The sequence below is a fragment of the Pan paniscus genome, chromosome 2 (genome assembly GCF_029289425.2).
Source record: "Pan paniscus chromosome 2, NHGRI_mPanPan1-v2.0_pri, whole genome shotgun sequence".
Lineage (NCBI taxonomy): Eukaryota > Metazoa > Chordata > Mammalia > Primates > Hominidae > Pan > Pan paniscus.
In genome coordinates, this window is record NC_085926.1 from 193,477,899 (window position 1) to 193,495,804 (window position 17,906).

Below are 17,906 nucleotides of genomic sequence, written 5' to 3' on the forward strand. Positions count from 1 at the left end.
GGGGGCGGTGGGGCCAGGGTGTCAGAATGTAGGGTGTGGCCGCAGGCAGAGCCCAGGAGATGCCCTCCTCCCTCCATGCCCACCTCCTCCTCACTGCCTTTTTGCTAACGGCTTTCAGCCTTTTGGGATTTAGAATTGGAAGCTATATTCTGAGGTCGTATTTATTTAGTTAAATGAAAATTGTATATATTAAAATCCTTGGGATTTTTGTAATCATTAAAGCATCAAAGAGACTCGAGTGCTCCAGAAAATGAACATTTCATATTCATGCTAAGAAAGCAAAAATCTAATGAAATGGCTGAATTTTCTATTCATTTCCCAAAACATTAGTAAATTGTCAGTTATGTGAGCTAAGTTAAATTACAGGGCGATCATTCTGAGGTCTTTCTGGTTTTACAAGTCACAATGTTAAAAAACAAACTCAAGGAGGTTTTTTTTGTTTTTGAAATGGAGTCTCGCTCTGTCATCCATGCTGGAGTGCAGTGGCGCAATCTCGGCTCACTGCAACCTCCGCCTCCCGGGTTCAAGCGATTCTCCTGCCTCGGCCTTCTGAGTAGCTGGGACTAAAGGCGCCCGCCACCACACCTGGCTAAGTTTTGTATTTTTAGTTGAGACAGGGTTTCACCATGTTGGGCAGGCTGGTCTTGAACTCCTGACCTCAGGTGATCCACCCGCCTTGGCCTCCCAAAGTGCTGGTATTACAGGCATGAGCCACCGCGCCCGGCCACAAAGACGTTCTTGAGACCTGTTGGTCCTGGGAAATTGGAGTGCTCATAGGTGTAGCTGCACAACCCTACTGCCCACCTGTGTCTGGCAGGGGTTGGGACTTTCCTGGAGCTCCCTGGCACCCTCTGTGTGCCTCTGCCTTTGCATTCTTCACCTTGGATTATAACTGCATCTTTATTTGTTTCTCCCTCACTAGACTGTGAGCTTCTGTGGGAGGACAGGGATTCTGTATTTTTCAATGCCTGGAATGCGATTGGGCTTCCGTAAATATCAGTTGAATGAAAGACAACATATATATATGTATTTTTTTCCTTAAAAGAAACTCCCTATGTTCTTCCTCATAGATTCTCCTCTTCCTTACATAAACCCCTAGATGGGCTCATTCTTCAGCCTGGCTCTGAAGACCCGAGGAGAAAGTAAACACTTCAAAGAAACTGCCCCACAGGGACTCCGAACGCCCAAGTAATTCACCCTGAAAGGAGCATCTACTCCAGAACGGGGGCATCTGGATTCAGGTCACCCAGAATATGCCTTTGCCATCAGCTTCCCCCACTCCAGAAACAGGATTGTTACCTTTAAACGAGAACAATTCAGTGCTTGGTTTTTTTCAACATAACTGCTTAAGGATTTTTTTTTCTTTTTTTCTTTTTAGAGGCAGGGTCTCGCTCTGTTGCCCAGGCTGGAGTGCGGTGGTGCCATCATAGCTCACTGTACCCTCGAATTCTTGGGCTCAAGTCATCCTCCTGCCACCACCTCCTGAGTAGCTAGCACGGGTGTACACCACCATACCCAGCTAATTTTAAAAACATTTTTGTAGAGATGAGGTCTTGCTATGTTGCCCAGACTGGTCTTGAACTCCCGGCCTCAGGTGATCCTCCTGCCTCAGCCTCCCAAAGTGCTGGGATTACAGGCATGAGGCACCACGACCAGCCTGTTTAAGGATTTCTAAGCATAAGCTTATAATGAAAAACCCACAATAATTAATCCAACTTGGAGTCTACTGCGAGCACAGCAGGTCAGCAACCAGTTTATTTTGCAGCTAGCAAGGTAACAGGGTAGGGCATGGCTACGTGTTCAGGTCAACTTCCTTTGTCATGGTTGATTGGTTTGTCTTTATGAGGGGTGGGTGGGGTGGGGGAAAGCGAAGCAGAAGAAGTAACATGGAGTGGGTGCAGCCTCCCTGTAGAACCTGGTTACGAGAGCTTGGGGCAGTTCACCTGGTCTGTGACCGTCATTTTCTTGACATCAATGTTATTAGAAGTCAGGATATTTTTTAGAGAGTCCACTGTTTCTGGAGGGAGATTAGGGTTTCTTGCCAAGATCCAAGCAAAATCCACGTGAAAAAGTTGGATGATGGAGGTACAGGAATACACGAGGGCATAGTTCTCATAGTCGGTGGCCAGGATCCAGTACGGTGCCGATGGCATAACTGAGAACCAGAGAGAGGCAGCATTATTGGAGGGAGAGGGCAAGAGAAATCTCAGGACAACACAAGAAGGCTGGCCCAGACAACCACCCACCAAGCCCCCCACCTCTGATTTTGTTTATCAATCCAGAAACAGAAAGACCCTGGAAAGAAGTTTGGACGAAAGCCTAGACTGAGTGTTTCTGACTTACCCTTTCTAGCACTGTTGGTGCCCTGCCTGCCTGCCTGCCTCACTCACCCAGAGAGAGAGACAGAGAGAGAGAGAGACAGCGTTATAGTCATCACCCATCTGCACATTTCAGCTGCTCTGTGTATTCCCAGGTGGACTGAGAACTCTTAAGCCCAGAGTGATTTTGCAAAAATCTGTCTCCCACCTCTGCCAGCAGCGGCATCATGGCCCACCTGTACTCACCCAGGCTGGCACATTCTGCCTTCCTCTCGTGGTCCAGTTCCGAAGAATAAATTTACCCAGATACAATACAGAAAACTTCATGTGTCTCTCCTTATTTGAAAACTTTGACAGTCTCCTATTGTTTATGGAAGAAACTTCAAGCCTTTTAATGTGGCATTCAAGGCCCTTCCTAACCTCATGCCCCTCTTCATGTACACTCCCAGGCTCTAGGCCTCTTTATTCAGGCCTTCTTCTTCTTCGTTTTTTTTTTGAGATGGAGTTTCGCTCTTGTCGCCCAGGCTGGAGTGCAATGGCGCGATCTCAGCTCACTGCAACCTCCACCTCCTGGGTTCAAGCGATTCTCCTGCATCAGCATCCTGAGTAGCTGGGATTACAGGCACGCGCCACCATGCCCAGCTAATTTTTTGTATCTTTAGTAGAGACAGGGTTTCACCATGTCGGCCAGGCTGGTCTTGAACTCCTGACTTCGTGATATGCCTGTATTCAGGCCTTCTTCTATGTTCCAGTTCCCTTCACTTGGAAATCCTTTTCCATAATCTCCCATAATCCTACAAGGCCTAACGCAAACATCTAATCCTTGTTACGCATGTAATAGTTAGCTTTCACTCCAATCCCCGTCCCTGATCCCTATGGGAAAAATACTCAGTTGAGAGTTTGGAGACCTAGGTTTAGGTCCCAACTCTACTTCTAATGAGTTCAGTGATGGCCGCGTCACTCAGCCCGTCTGCACTTCAGCTCCCTTCTTGATAAAAATAACAAGAGAAACTGTGTATTAAAGCCCTTTACAGTTTACAGAGCGTGTGTATCTGGTTTATTTTCACGACACTGGGCAGTTATTTCTGGCTTGTACATGTGAAGTTAGTTGTCCATATTCACAGTGTGAGAAGAAATGTTTTCTCCTCCCAGCATTCCCTTCTTGGTCTATAAAATTAGAACTTCCTCTCCGCCCTGCTCTAGGCACTTGACTGGTGTGGGGTGGAGGAGTGGCAGGGGTGAGAAGTGGGAAGTGCAGGGAGTAACTTTTGTAGCTGATGACTTCAGTGTCTACCCTGCAGGTGGGAAAGGGGCTTTCAAGCACTCTTCGTGTTAGAAAGCCTCACGGTTCTGGGTTGAACTCTCTAGTGTATCTTCGTCGGAAATAAAACTAATATTTGGTGCTTTCTCTATTGCCTGTGTCCCTTCCTCAGTTAGCTCAGAACCCAGAGGCAAATGCCTGTCATTAGGTATCTCACAGGATCCCCAACAATGTGACTGGAAAGTGGCAGAAGCAGGATTCAAACTTGCCGTCACTCTTGTCATCTCTTGCTTCCTAGTTTCTGCGCCATGCAGGTTGTTCTGCTAATATGTGCTAATGTTTCGGGCCCCAGTTTCCTTTGGGAAACAAGACTGGGTTGTGTCTTCTGCAGCCCACACCCTGTGTGCACCTACTTGTGTTTCACCTGTTGAAACGCTAGCTAGTTATGGTAAATTGTGGGGTCACGTGTCAGTATCCACACTGGGATGTGAGCTCCATAAGTACCAAGGCCAGCTCTGTCCGGCTCATCATGGCAACCCTAGTGCGTGACATGTAGTAAGTGTTTGACAGATAATTATGTGCTGAGTGATTATAGACGACACTCAGGTGTCTCAGGAATTCTCCAAGCCGGGGCGCTAGCCTTCAGTTTGCATATTTCCTGTCCCTGAATCCTCCTGGGAAAAGTGGATACTTACACCAGGAAAACTTAACTTCCAGCTTGGCAGGCTCTGTGAGGTTAACTGGGGTGGCTTCACCTTCAATTTGATTCACAGTTCCATCAGCTCTGCAGTGAGTGAAAAAAAGAAAAAATACAAAAAACAAAAAAGAAAAGAGAAAAGAAAAACAACTCATTGAAAGCCAATAAGCAACGAAAGGCGAGATTTGTGCCACTAAGGACCGTGGCAGCCAACACCGTGATTTCTGGTAAGAGAGGCTCTCAAAGGCAGGCTAGACCCTAGCTCCATGGCCTGGCCTTTCCCTTGTGACTGTCTCTGAGGCCAAGCAGGGGAAGAGAGCAGCGGGGTGATAAGAAGCCGCAATTGACAAGCTCCAGGACGGGACAGTATGTTAGGCCCTTGCACTTCAACACTATCTCTGACTATCTTCTATGGCCTGAAAGACCAATTCCTGCTCCCAGGCTCCAAAGAAAGGGAGAAAAGAGAATGGAAAAACAAACAAAACAACCCAACACACAAAGAAGATTCACTTTTTTTTTTTTTTTGGAGATGGAGTCTTGCTCTGTCCCCCAGGCTGGAGTGCAGTGGTGCGATCTCGGCTTACTGTAACCTCTGCCTCCCCGGTTCAAGCAATTCTCCTCCCTCAGCCTCCCCAGGAGCTGAGATTATAGGCATGCACCACCACGCCTGGCTAATTTTTTGTATCTTTAGTAGAGACGGGGTTTCACCATGTTAGCCAGGCTGGTCTCAAACTCCTGACCTCAGGCAATCTACCTGCCTCAGCCTCCCAAAGTGCTGGGATTACAGGCGTGAGCCGCCGTGCCTGGCAGATTCACTTCTTTTTAAAACGAGAAGGGCCAAAGGAACAGATGAGGATGGACTTGATCACTGAAAATAATTCAAAACAAGGAGACATAAAAGCGTTCCCCTTCTTTGGGCCTCAGTGATATCATGTGACATCGCCTGTCCCATCAAGGGGCCTGAGTCCGGAGACTCCCTCCAGTTCAGCAAGCCTCTGAGTGAGTGTGGGGGATTTCAATGTAGGCCAAGTAAAAGGAGGCAGTGAAGAAACATTTACTTTATCTCAGTGATTCTCAGGTATGCCCAGATTTCAGAGACATTAAATGTGAAGAAATGCATATCTCACAATTGATGCCACCTGACACTTAGCAGTGTCATTCCTTTCTTAGTGGCATATAACGCAGTGGTGTGTCTTAAAAGCTGGGGGCTTAGATTGGATGCAATACTTTCACCTCTTCGAATGAGCCTGCTTTCTAGATGATTCCCAATGGACCCATGAACTTGGGAGAAGGGGAAAGGTGTGGAGATGGAGGCACCAAAGGGAGGGTGCTAAGGCATCAGGGTGCTCTTCCTAGGAAGCCAACAGAGGAGAGGATGTCTGTTTATCAATCCTCAAGGCAGAGCAGGGAGGCCAACTGAAATTAGAGCAGTCGTATGTGTTAGAAAGTCAGTAGGTTGGCCGGGCGTGGTGGCTCACGCCTGTAATCCCAGCACTTTGGGAGGCCAAGGGGGGGCGGATCACAAGGTCAGGAGATCAAGACCAGCCTGGCTAACACGGTGAAACGCCGTCTCTACTAAAATACAATTAAAAAAAAAAAAAGAAAGTCAGTAGGTTAATGCTATGGTTAGTGGTGACGGATGTCCTGGAAACAGGACAATGAGCAACAAGCCAGGGATTCTGGGAACTGTGCTCTGATGTTCCCAAGTACTTTCTCTGTTTATCACCATGTAAACCTGGAGACCGTGCCCTCCTCTCTCATCTGGATCTCAGACAGCTGGGGAAGATGGTCTGTTTCTATCTGCATACGTTACCTTAGCAACAAACCAGTCTCCTCCCAGCAGACTCTGCCCTTTTCACCGTCAATTGCATTTTGCTCTAGAACGGTTTTCAGGACACCAGTCTCTGACCATGAAGTCACAACATGTTCATGGAAAAACTGCATTTGTATTTTCAAGAGTGGAAGGTGGGTAGGAAGGAGCTCTTCCTGGGGCTCTTTTTAAGTTTATATTTGCTTTCCAAAGCGTAGCTTTTTGGATTAATTATTGTGTTAGAAGCCCTCAGTAATAGAAATGTACACTTCTAAAGGATATCCTGTTTACATAACCTAGAGTGTGAATGTTGTGTATGTGATTCTTGCTTAATAAGAAAAGGAGCTTTCTGATAGATTAAGCTGCCCAGAGATGGGATGAACTGTCCTGGAAGGCGATGAGCTCCCAGTTCCTGGAAGTGTTTGAACAAAGCTGGATGCTTCTGTCAGCAGATGGTGTCGAAGCGGCTTCTCTCCCAGACTGGAGGTCAGAAGAGATGGTCTTGATGTTCTTTGCTACCAGAGTATCTATTTTGCAGTGAGTGCAGGAACCCTGTCAGTTTGTGTCCCGCAGGTGGTCATGGAAATGCATACGTGGATCCTAGTCCTTGCCATCCTTGCCTGCCAAACGCTTTCCTCTCAATTCCTGCTAGGAGCAGGCAGTTCCCATCCTCCCTGACCCAGGCTGCCGGACACCCAGTCACTCTGGGTCAGCACTCCGCAGGCCTGGCCCCGGACGCCCACAGCCACTCACCTCAACTCCTGGTTTAACACTTTGATCTTTCCGTTTTCCATTAGTGAGTAGTTGGCCTGGATGCAGCGTCCATTCTCAAAGGTTGTTGGGATCTTCTCAATTTCGTACCATCTTCCGAGATACTGCAGAGACAACAAGCAGAGCAAAACCCTGTGGTTCTCTGGGGACCTGCAACTTCTTCCCCATTGTCGTGCAGACGCAGAGCCCTGTCCTGGGGAAGCCAGACAAAATGGGCCTCATTGTTCCCAGTGGCAACTGGGCAAGAGATTGATTGCAATGAGAATCCGTGACTAGGATGGGATGTGCGGGCAGGGGGTGAATGCTGAGTAAAGGGCTCTTCTCAGGGCCCACTTCAGCCAAAATCACTGTGACATTCTAGCCTCTGTAAAAAAAGGGGATGACGGGAAATACCTTTCATCTGAAACAGTGCACAATTCTACAAGTCATCTTTGAATCTTGTGCAAAGTCAGATGTGTTCGCTGTGGGGAGCTAGGACTCCAGAGCGCACGGAACTTTCCTCATCTGACCCTGAGGAGGGATTTAGTCACCAAGGCTTTGGAGAGGTGGTGGGGATTTGAAAGGTCTGTATCATGCTTTCTCTAGGGGCCTGTGCTCAGTCCAGACTTCAGGTGTATACAGTTAGCTTTAAAGGAAGCTGCCACTGTGTGGGGAAGGTCGAGGGAACCAGGCCCTCCTAGGCTGCCTGGCACGCGTTGCAGGGAGACCATACCAGTTTACAACCTCTGCAGAGGGCAGTTTGGCAATATCTAGCAAAGCTAAAAATACATATTATACTCTTTGGGCCAGCAATTTCACTTCTGGGAATGCATCTCCTGATATAAGAAATGATGTATGTGTAAAGTTATTCATTACAGTACCGTTTGTAATAATACAAGATAGGAAACAGCCTATGTGAGCATTAGCAGGGGGCTGGGTGAGTAAACGATGGCATATCCAGACAATGGAATTTTACTTCCTCTTTCAAAAGAGTGGTATGCAGTGATTTCTAATATTTAATGACAAAAGAGTCAGGTACAAAGTAGTGTATCTATTAAGGTACCTTTTGTGTAAAAATGGAGAAAGTGTTTATTACGTTGGTTTTCTGTTGCTGCTATAATAAATTAGCACAAGCTTCAAACAGCACAGATTTATTATCTTGCAGTTGTGTAAGTCAGAAGTCTGACAGGTCTCACTGGGCTGAACTCAAAGTGTTGGCTGTGTTTCCCTCTGGGAGCTCTAGGGGAGGATCAGTTTCCTTGCCTTTTCCAAGTTCTACAGGCCGCCTACATTCCTTGGCTTGGGGCTTCCTCTATTTTCAAAGCCAGCAAAAGGAAGTCAGATCCTTCTCACGTTGCATCTCTCTGACTCTTATGCCATCATCAAACCTCTCTCTCTGATCACAGCTGGGAAAGATTCTCTGCTTTTAAGGATTTATGTGATTAGATTGAGTTCCCCTGGATAATCAAGGCTAATCTGGCCATCTCAAGGCTCATAACTTCGATCACATTTGCAAAAGCCCTTTCCCCATGCAAAGTAACATTCACAAGGTTAGGGCGTGGACACCTTTGGAAGCCACTCTTCTGCTTACCACAGTTATTATGTATTTGCTTGTATATGTATATATTATCTGTAAAATTACATAATACATGGTTTTTACTAGTTGCTACTGGGGAGGGAAACTGAGGTACAGAGGTGGGAGGGAAACTTTATGTGGTGTATTCTTTTACACCTTTAGGATTTTGAACAATGTAAATATATTTATCTAGTTAAAATACTAATGAGAATTTTTTTTTTTTTTTGAGATGGAGTCTCACTATGTCACCAGAGTGGAGCGCAGTAGTGCAATCTGGGCTCACTGCAACCTCTGCCTCCCGGGTGCAAGTGATTCTCCTGCTTCAGCCTCCCGAGTAGCTGGGATTACAGGCACGTGCCACCATGCCCGGCTAATTTTTGTATTTTTACTGGAGAAGGGGTTTCACCATGTTGGCCAGGATGGTCTCAATCTCCTGACCTAGTGATCCCCCCGCCTCGGCCTCCCAAAGTGCTGGGATTACAGGCGTGAGCCACCGCGCCTGGCCTATTTTAGAAATTTAAAAACAAAAAGAGATGCGCTCACCTTCAGAGTCAGAACTTGAAAAGAGAGGATGCTGCACACAGGTGAGTATTGCTTCAGCCACGGCTTTCCGCTCAAATATATGCCACATTCATGACCATAAAGTTCTACTCACTTATTAAAGCACAACTTTCAATTAAAGCCACTGAACTTAACATTCATTTAAAGTACCAAAGAATAAGGTTAGAGGTTAACTGGTTTCATAGACATTCTCGGAAGAAGCTCCATTTTCTATGGTGCATTCAAATCTGTTCTATTTCTGTTAAAGTGAGTTTAGTGCCCCACAGTAAAGACCAAGGAAGCATGATTTTTCAGAAAAGAGGAAACTCAGAGCTTCCTTATGATCTCATATTATTTTTGCAAAGGCTTCTTAATCTTTTCAGATCTCTGGTCAGTATTGAAAAATAATCCTAGAAAAGAAGAGGTAAAACTCTGTTTGCAGATGACATATAAAATATCCTAAGAAATCTAAAACAGAGACAAAACCAAAAACTATTGGATCTAATGAGTTTAGCAAGGTTACAAGATACAAGATTAATATTCAAAAATCAAATATATTTCTCAGCCAGACGCAGTGGCTCATGCCTGTAATCCCAGGACTTTGGGAGGCCGAGGCGGGTGGATCACTTGAGGTCAGGAGTTCAAGACCAGCATAGCCAACATGGCGAGGCCCCATCTCTATAAAAAATTTAAAAATTAGCCAGGCATGGTGGCACGCAACTGTAATACCAGCTACTCGGGAGGCTGAGGCAGGATAATCTCTTGAACCTGGGAGGCAGAGGTTGCAGTGAGCTGAGATGGTGCCACTACACTCCAGCCTGGGTGACAGAGCAAGACTCTGTCACACACACACAAAAATATATACATATATAAACATATTTCTCTACTTGCAATGAACAATTTGCAGATGAAATTAAGAAAATTCCATTTAAAAGGCCGGGCACGGTGGCTTGCTCACACCTGTAATCCTAGCACTATGGGAGGCCGAGGCAGATGGATTGCCTGAGCTCAGGAGTTCGAGACCAGCCTGGGCAACATGGTGAAACCCCGTCTTTACTAAAATACAAAAAAACTTTGCTGAGTGTGGTGGCGTGTACCTGTAGTCCCAGCTACTTGGGAGGCTGAGGCAGAATTGCTTGAACCCGGGAGGCGGAGGTTGCAGTGAGCCAAGATGGTGATGCTGCACTCCACCCTGGGTGACAAAGTGAGACTCCGTCTCAAAAAAAAAAAAAAAGAAAAGAAAAGAAAAAGAAGAAAATTCCATTTACAATAATATCAAAAGAATAAAATATTTGGGAATAAATTTAACCAAAGAAACATAAAACTTATACTCTGAAAACTACAAAGTATTGTTGAAAGAAATTAAAGATGACCTAATTCAATGGAAAGATACACTATGTTGACAAGTTAGAAGACTTAATATTGTTAAGATGGCAGTACTCCCCAAATTGATCTTCAGATTTAATGCAATCTGTATCAAATTCCAATTGGATTACTTGCAGAAATTGACACGCTGATCCTAAAATTCATATAAAAATGTAAGGGACATGGAATAACCGGAAGAACAAAGTTGGAGGACACATGTGTTCTTATTTCAAAGCTTACCTAAAGGCTTTGATTACTACAAAGCTATAGTAATCAAGACTGTGTGGTACTAGCATAAGTATAGACATATAGATCAATAGAACTGAGAGTGCAAAAATAAACGCTCACATATAGAGTCAATTGATTTCCTATAAGGATTTCCTACAAGAATATTATTTGGCAATAAAAGGGGATATAGTATTGATACATGCTACAACGTGGATGAACCTTGAAAACGTTCAGTAAACCAGTCACAAAAGACCACATATAGTATGATTTCATTTTTATCAAATATGCAGAATAGGCAAATTTGGAGACAGAAGGTAGATTAGTGGTTGCCTGGGGCTGGAAGGGTTGGAGGGGAGATGGAGACTCTGTGAATGGGTATGAGGTTCCTTTTCAGAACAGTGAAATGTTCTAAATCGATGGTGGTGGTGATGGTTGCGTAACTCTGTGATGATACTAACAACAATGGAAAGTGAAAAGCTACTTTAAACAAGTGAATTACTTGGTATACAGATTATATCTCAATAAAGCTGCTATTTTTTAAATCCTGCTTTAATTCTCAAAGGACTTCTATAAATACAGATCAGTTATCATTTCCAAAGTGCTTTGGGATTTGTATCCAAAAGCGAAAATATAACTCAGATTCCTTGGATCTTTTCTTTAAAGCCTCTCTGTGGTCTATCAGAGTTACCTGAATAAAGGGATCAGCCTGTAAGTGGAGCAAGTCAGTGTAGACGTTAGTGTACTCTATGGCCTCTTCCTACCACACCTGTATCTCCTGATCCCACGGATGGTGCTCCTTCTCCCACCCAGCGTCCCCAGAGGTCCCAACACTCATTCACCTTGAGGCGCGAGTGTATGATAACAACTTCGATGTTACTGTTGCCATTCTTAAAAGAGATCCAAACCTTCTCCTAAGGAGAGGAAGTCTTAAGGGTGAGATTCCAGGCTTGAGTAGCAACAGTGGGAGCCTGTGAGTCCTGTCCTCCAATAGCTGCCTCTTTCTGCCGCCCTCTTCCTTCCCCTCCCCCTAAACCCCAGGAAGAAAGACCATCTATGGAGGAGCTCGTTGTATTGATGACATTTTGGCGCAGGTACCAAGAAAGCCCCCTGGGGAATTTTGGGCTTTCCTGAGCCCTGTTTGAGTGACCTTTGGGTGCCCTGCACTGCTGAGAAGCCTGGTTTTGAATCCTACTTGCATTTACCAGCTGCGTGAGCTGGGGAGGGAGATTCCGATGCTGCATCTGTAGAACAAGGATAATAGCTCTGTAGCAGCTATTATGGTTCCCTGGTCCTCTATCCCCTCAGCCCACCTCTGAGTTCACCGCAGCCACGGTAGGCAATTCCCAGACACTGCCAGCCTCCCACCAGAGACCCTGTGTCTCTCCTCTGCCAGGGGGCTCGGCTAGAGCCACGGATGCTGCCATGACCTGCTGGCAGCAGCTGTGGGACAACCGGAGGGGCATGCTCCACCTGTCCTCAGAGGGTGCCCAGTGTGACTGACCCTGATGGCCCAGGGCGACAGCTCAGGAACGCGCCCTTTATTGCTTCTGTGCTGTCTCCGACTCACCTTCCCACCTGCTCTCGTGCGTCCCGGGATCATCCCAAACCTCTCTGCCTGCAGTCTTTGTCTCAGCAGATGTCTGCTTTGGGGAAACCCCAAATAAGATAAATACTTGTCCCAAGGTGTGCAGTGGAAATTAAAGCAGCATAATTACATCGAACCTTGTAGAACGCTTATTCACAGCGGAGGCAGCAAAACAAACGGGAGGTTCGCCTTTTACCTTATTCACGTCAAAATTCTCCTGCACCGGAGGCTTGGGGCACTTCCCAAGATGAAATGCTTGTCCCTCCGCCGCACCGAAGAGGCCAGCCAGTGCGGAAAGCAGCAGCAGCAGCATCACCATCTTGGGGCTGGGTGGCTGGAGAAGGGACCTGGAGTTGGGGGAACGCAAAGAAGCTGGGCTTGTCATTCTGAGCCTTCTAAGGCCACACAATCATGAAGTAAGAGTGCTGTGCCCATGGGCCCCTCTGTGGGCGGTCCCTCCTCTTCTCTCCCCAGCCCATGTGAACCCTCATCCTGCAGGGGAACACCTGCCTGTCCGTGTTGCTGTGAGGCCTTCCTCAGAGCCTCTGCACCTCCACGAGGGCGCTCTCTGCCTGGTATTCTGGTTTGTTGGATTGATTTTGCACCCCTGTCCCACCTAATTATGCATCTCCCAGGATGGGCACTGTGTCTAGTTCTCCTCAGAATCACCCACGGACCTCAAAGTGTCGGCTCAGTAGATACTTGTCAAATGAACAGAAACAGCGTGGAGGGGGCTATGTAAAGTGGGGGACGTCGAGGGGGCTATGTAAAGTGGGGGATTAAAGCCTCCAAGTGAACCACGAAAGACACAAAACCAAACCAAATGTTGCCCAACACTTAGTGTCCTCTGAGATTCTTCAGGGAGATGCCTCTCTGACACCATCCCTCCCCCTGCCCTCGTCTTGCTGGCTGTTCTACCAGCCCAAGAGTGCGCTTGGAAACCTTAACAGGGAGCGGCCTGCTGGGGGCTCCAGGGTCACCCCAGCCAGGTTCAAACTGTGACTCTGCCCCATACTAAGCATAACTGTGTCCAATTTATGCCTTAGCTTCTTTGTCTAGTAAATGGGAATAATTATCATTCCTAGCTCATGAATTTTTGTGAGAATTAAATGAGATAATATACAGAGAGAACTTAGAGGAGTGTCTGATACAGAGTAAATGCTCAATAAATGCTAGTTATTGTTATTATCAAAAGCAGAAAGATGATGTATTTCCCAGGTTTCTTCTTTCTTTTCTTTTCTTCTTTCTTTCTTTCTTTTTTTTTTTTTTTTTTTTTTTTTGACATTCTGTTGAGGGTTTTTGTTTTGTTTTGTTTTGTTTTGTTTTGAGGTGGAGTCTCACTCTGTCACCCAGGCTGGAGTGCAGTGGCACAATCTCGGCTCACTGCAACCTCTGTCTCCCGGGTTCAAGTGATTCCCCTGCCTCAGCCTCCTGAGTAGCTGGGATTACAGGTGTCCACCACAACTCCCGGCTAATTTTTGTATTTTTAGTAGAGACAGGGTTTCACTGTGTTGGCCATGCTGGTCTCAAACTCCTGACCTCACGGGATCCACCCGCCTTGGCCTCCCAAAGTGCTGGGATTACAGGCCTGAGCCACCGCACCCGGCCTGTTGAGGGTATTTTTCATAGATTAAGTTCATTAAATCAGAGAAGGACTGTCAGCTGATGTGTAACTGTGCAACAAGCATTTCAACCCCAAGAGTCCTTTGGCAGCAGAAGCTGGCTTTGAAGCGGGGCAGCAAGGCAGGGAGACAGAGGCTGCAGGACTGTGTGCAGGTTCTGGGCATTGGAAGCTCCCCCGTTTCCTTCACTGACTCACTGTCAATTTGCTCCTTTCCTTGTGACTCCTTGCCTGTAGCTTGCACACGAGCTATTTCCAGCTCTCTGCATTTCTCCCTGTAATGATGATGACTGATGCAATGCAAGCAAAATGTTCTCAGATCTGAGCATTTCAAAGGATGTGTCATTACAGGAATAATTATAACTGCTTTATTGTGAGTGTCTAAACCTCTAAATACCCTTTAATAATCAATAGCTTTTTTTCCCCTGGAGGTTTGGTTGCCTGGTTTTCCAAAGAACAGTTATGTAAGGAGTGGCAGCTTGCCAGCTGGGGTTGCTGCAGGGGGCGATGGTTGCTGAGGCCCCTTTGAGCAAGTCTGCGACAGGGCCACTTTCCCTGGTCTCTGAGGTTCCGTTTCTCATCAGCTCCACCACTGTGTAAACAAAACCTGTCTTTTAACCTTTTGGGGGATGATGAATTTATAGAAATGCAGCCTAAACCCACACAAATTTGCATCCATTTTAAAGAGATCTTGAATTCTACTTAGTAGGCCCAAGCTGAAAGCCTGGCCCAGAGGATCAAACCTCAAAGACTGGCCACACACTATGCACATTCCACAAGGTCCCCACACTGGATAGGACCTTAGAGGTCATCTCTCTAGCTCTACTTCCAAGGTGTGCAGATGGGGAAGCTGGGGCCTGGAAGGGGCAGAGAGCTGGGACTCGGGCTCCATCTCCCCCTCTCCTGTCTGCAGCACCCTGAATCTGCTTCTTCTGTGCACCGCCATAGGGCCTTTCAATAACCCCCCACCTCTGTGACCTGATGAGTCTCACCACCACATGACACTTGCAACAAAAGTCAGTTCTACATCTTACTCTGACAAAATGCTCTCTTGTGAGCTGAAACAGATTCTTTACCTCAGTAGGAGGATTTCAGAACAACCCCTTCGACTGACCCTCTTCCAAAGATGCCTCTTGGTTACATTAGTTTTATTCCTGTGGTTAAAACTCCTTGTGATGCCAGGTGCGGTGGCTCAAGCCTGTAATCCCATGGGAGGCCGAGGCAGGTGGAGCACCTGAGGTTGGGAGTTCAAGACCAGCCTGACCAACATGGAGAAACCCTGTCTCTACTAAAAATAAAAAAATTAGCTGGGCATGGTGGCGCATGCCTGTAATCCCATGCTGCCTGTAATTACATGCATGCCTGTAATCGGGAGACTGAGGCAGGAGAATTGCTTGAACCTGGGAGGTGGAGGTTGTGGTGAGCCGAGATTGCATCATTGCACTCCAGCCTGGGCAACAAGAGCAAAACTCCGTCTCAAAACAAACAAACAAACAAACAAACAACAACAACAACAAAACTCCTTGTGAGAGAAAGGGCGGACAGCATCCATTATAGTTTTCAATGTCCTTTCATTCTAATTTACTCATTACTTATTGAGCATGTTATTAATGTGTACTTAAGACTTTGGGTAACATATGGATTATATACGACATATATTTTTGCATCTTCTTCTGATATCAATAGGAAGATTGTTCTAATGAGGAGTTTAAATACTTTACAAAATAAGTATAATTTAAATATTATTTTTGGCCGGACATGATGGCTAACGCCTGTAATCCCAACACTTTGGGAGGCCAAGGCGGGCAGATCACTTGAGGTTAGGAGTTTGAGACCAGCCTGGCCAACATGGCGAAACCCCGTCTCTACTAAAAATACAAAAAATTAGCCAGGTGTGGTGGCAAGTACCTGTAATCACAGCTACTCGGGAGGCTGATGCAGGATAATTGCTTGAACATGGGAGGCAGAGGTTGCAGTAAGCCAAGATCACACCATTGCACTCTAGCTTGGGCAACAGAGCAAAAACTCCATCTCAAAAAAACAAAACAAAAACAAACAAACAAAAAATACAAAAATTAGCTGGGCATGGTGGTGCAGTCCTGTAATCCCAGCTACTTGGGAGGCTGAGGCACAAGAATGGCTTGAACCTGGGAGGCGGAGGCTGTAGTGAGCCGAGATCGTGCCACTGCACTCCAGCCTGGGTGACAGAGTGAGACTCCGTCTCAAAAAAAAAAAAAGAAATATGATTTTTAACAGAATATGAGGTAATTAAAAAGCAATCCTACTAAGGTGACAGTGCATCCACCTTGGGCCTGGCACTAGCTGGAAATCACTGCTCCACTTGCATTAGCTTACCCGTGGAGAAGCCCTGGTCCCAGGATTTTAAGGGTGCTATGTGCTCAGTCTCCACAGCACCTCCTCTGGAGGCGACCTCTGCTGACACTCTCTTCGTACCAACGAGGTGAATTTGCCCGGGTTACTTCCTGGTAAACTACGAAGCCACAGTGTAAGCCTAGGCCTGGGGACAGGCTAGAATGTAAGCCTAGGTCTCCCACAAGCCCGCGCTCTTAGTGCCTGGGGACACAGCCCCTGACCTCAAAGATCTGCAGAACGTGAAGGACTAGATTTTGAAATTTCACCTCATAAAATAAAATAGGTTCCAATAAGTCATTAGGTCTCAAAGACTCATTTAGCCATTAAATATAACAAGACACGTATCTCCCAAACACAATATTTTATGCCATATTGTCAAATGCATTTTCTATTCACACCATTAATTCCAGTTTCCAGATTATTTTACTGTGATGCACCGTTGGACAGCTTGCTGAGAATTCACCTAGGACGGTGTTTGTGCATGGAAACACCTCGTTGTCCAGTCTGGAGGGGTAAGCAAAAGACGCTGGGATGAGTTCACACTGGGTTTGGTTTTATCTTAGGCATGTTGCTAGTGTATCTGAACCTCAGCTTTATCACTGGAAAAATGGCTCGGATGATACCTACCTTGTACATTTGTTTGAGGAAAAATGAGAACAAGTCTAAAGCTACCGGCGCAAGCTCTCAATCAGTGGTAATTATATGTAGCTGAAATGGGGCAATGGAGAGTCTAGACCGTTTCTATTTTAGACATTATTATCATAAATGAAAAGCTTAAAACTACAGTACATACCTTTTCTTTCAAGATGAAGGCAGTTTCCAGATGCAGAATCAGCCGATTTGAGATGCCTGTCTTGGTGACTGGCCTCTCCCAAGCTATTTTATAAGCTTCTTCAGGTCTCTGATGTTTACTTTTCATGCATGCCACGCCCGCCGCCCCCATCCAGTCAGGAGGGTTGGCCTAAAAGCTTAGTCTGTATCGAAACACAAAGATGGGATGTTGTGTCCATCCTCCTCCCCCGATTTCCTTCACAGCTGCTCCCTGAAGAAGAAATGAGATATTGTTTTCGCGCGCGTGTGTGTGTGTGTGTGTGTGTGGGTATGTGTGCAAGAGAGAGAGAGAGAGTATGTGTGAGAGAAAGACAAAGTATATTTTCATCCAAAACATTTTTTTTTTTTTTGCTATGTGGATTTTCTAATTTAATTTTTTTGGTCAGAATGCACTTTTAAGTTCCAGCAGGACGTGTTGCAACATGTTTTCAAACATCCGGTATTTATTTTTCATTTTTGTGTAAATGAAAAATCAACAAGCTCATTTCCTGAAGTGGAACATGGAGTTCCTGACGCCACTAATGGGAGTCAGGTAATGGAGCAAGGGTTATGAGTCAAAGCTGGCTTTCTCCAGGATCCTGGGCAGCCCCCTAACTTCTCTGAGCCGCAGTTTCCTCGTTGTAAGTAGGGGCTGTCATTCTTTCTCCACCAGAGCCAGACGTGTAGGGGAGATACCAGTTCTCTAACAACTGGGGCTAAAAGTTGAGAACGCAGAAGACATCTTCTGTCGCTCTGTTCTTTGTCCCTTTTATGACCCTTGCAGCCACATGTTCAAGACAATCTGTCACTGCTTGGGGATGGGGGCCGGGGTGGTGGGGAGTGTGGACTTAAACCCAGGGGTGCTTTTGGTCCATCCTTATCCCTCCTGGTGGAATGAAGAACTTTGACTCTTGTAAGTGAGATTCTATGTCTTTGTGATAGGCAGGAGGTATGTTTAGAGACATTTAGATA

General features: G+C 46.1%; 1 protein-coding gene across 1 annotated transcript; it reads right to left on the bottom strand.

Annotated features, from left to right (window-relative positions):
• Positions 1 to 1,737: 1,737 nt before the first annotated feature.
• On the bottom strand, positions 1,738 to 17,280 carry APOD (apolipoprotein D). The gene is made up of 5 exons (XM_003807638.7): positions 16,918 to 17,280; positions 12,327 to 12,477; positions 6,840 to 6,961; positions 4,275 to 4,363; positions 1,738 to 2,155 (listed from the first exon to the last, which is right to left on the bottom strand). Exons 2-5 carry the CDS (start codon positions 12,447 to 12,449, stop codon positions 1,920 to 1,922), a joined length of 570 nt encoding a protein of 189 aa, XP_003807686.1. The 5' UTR covers positions 12,450 to 12,477; positions 16,918 to 17,280; the 3' UTR covers positions 1,738 to 1,919.
• Between the last annotated feature and the right edge of the window lie 626 nt (positions 17,281 to 17,906).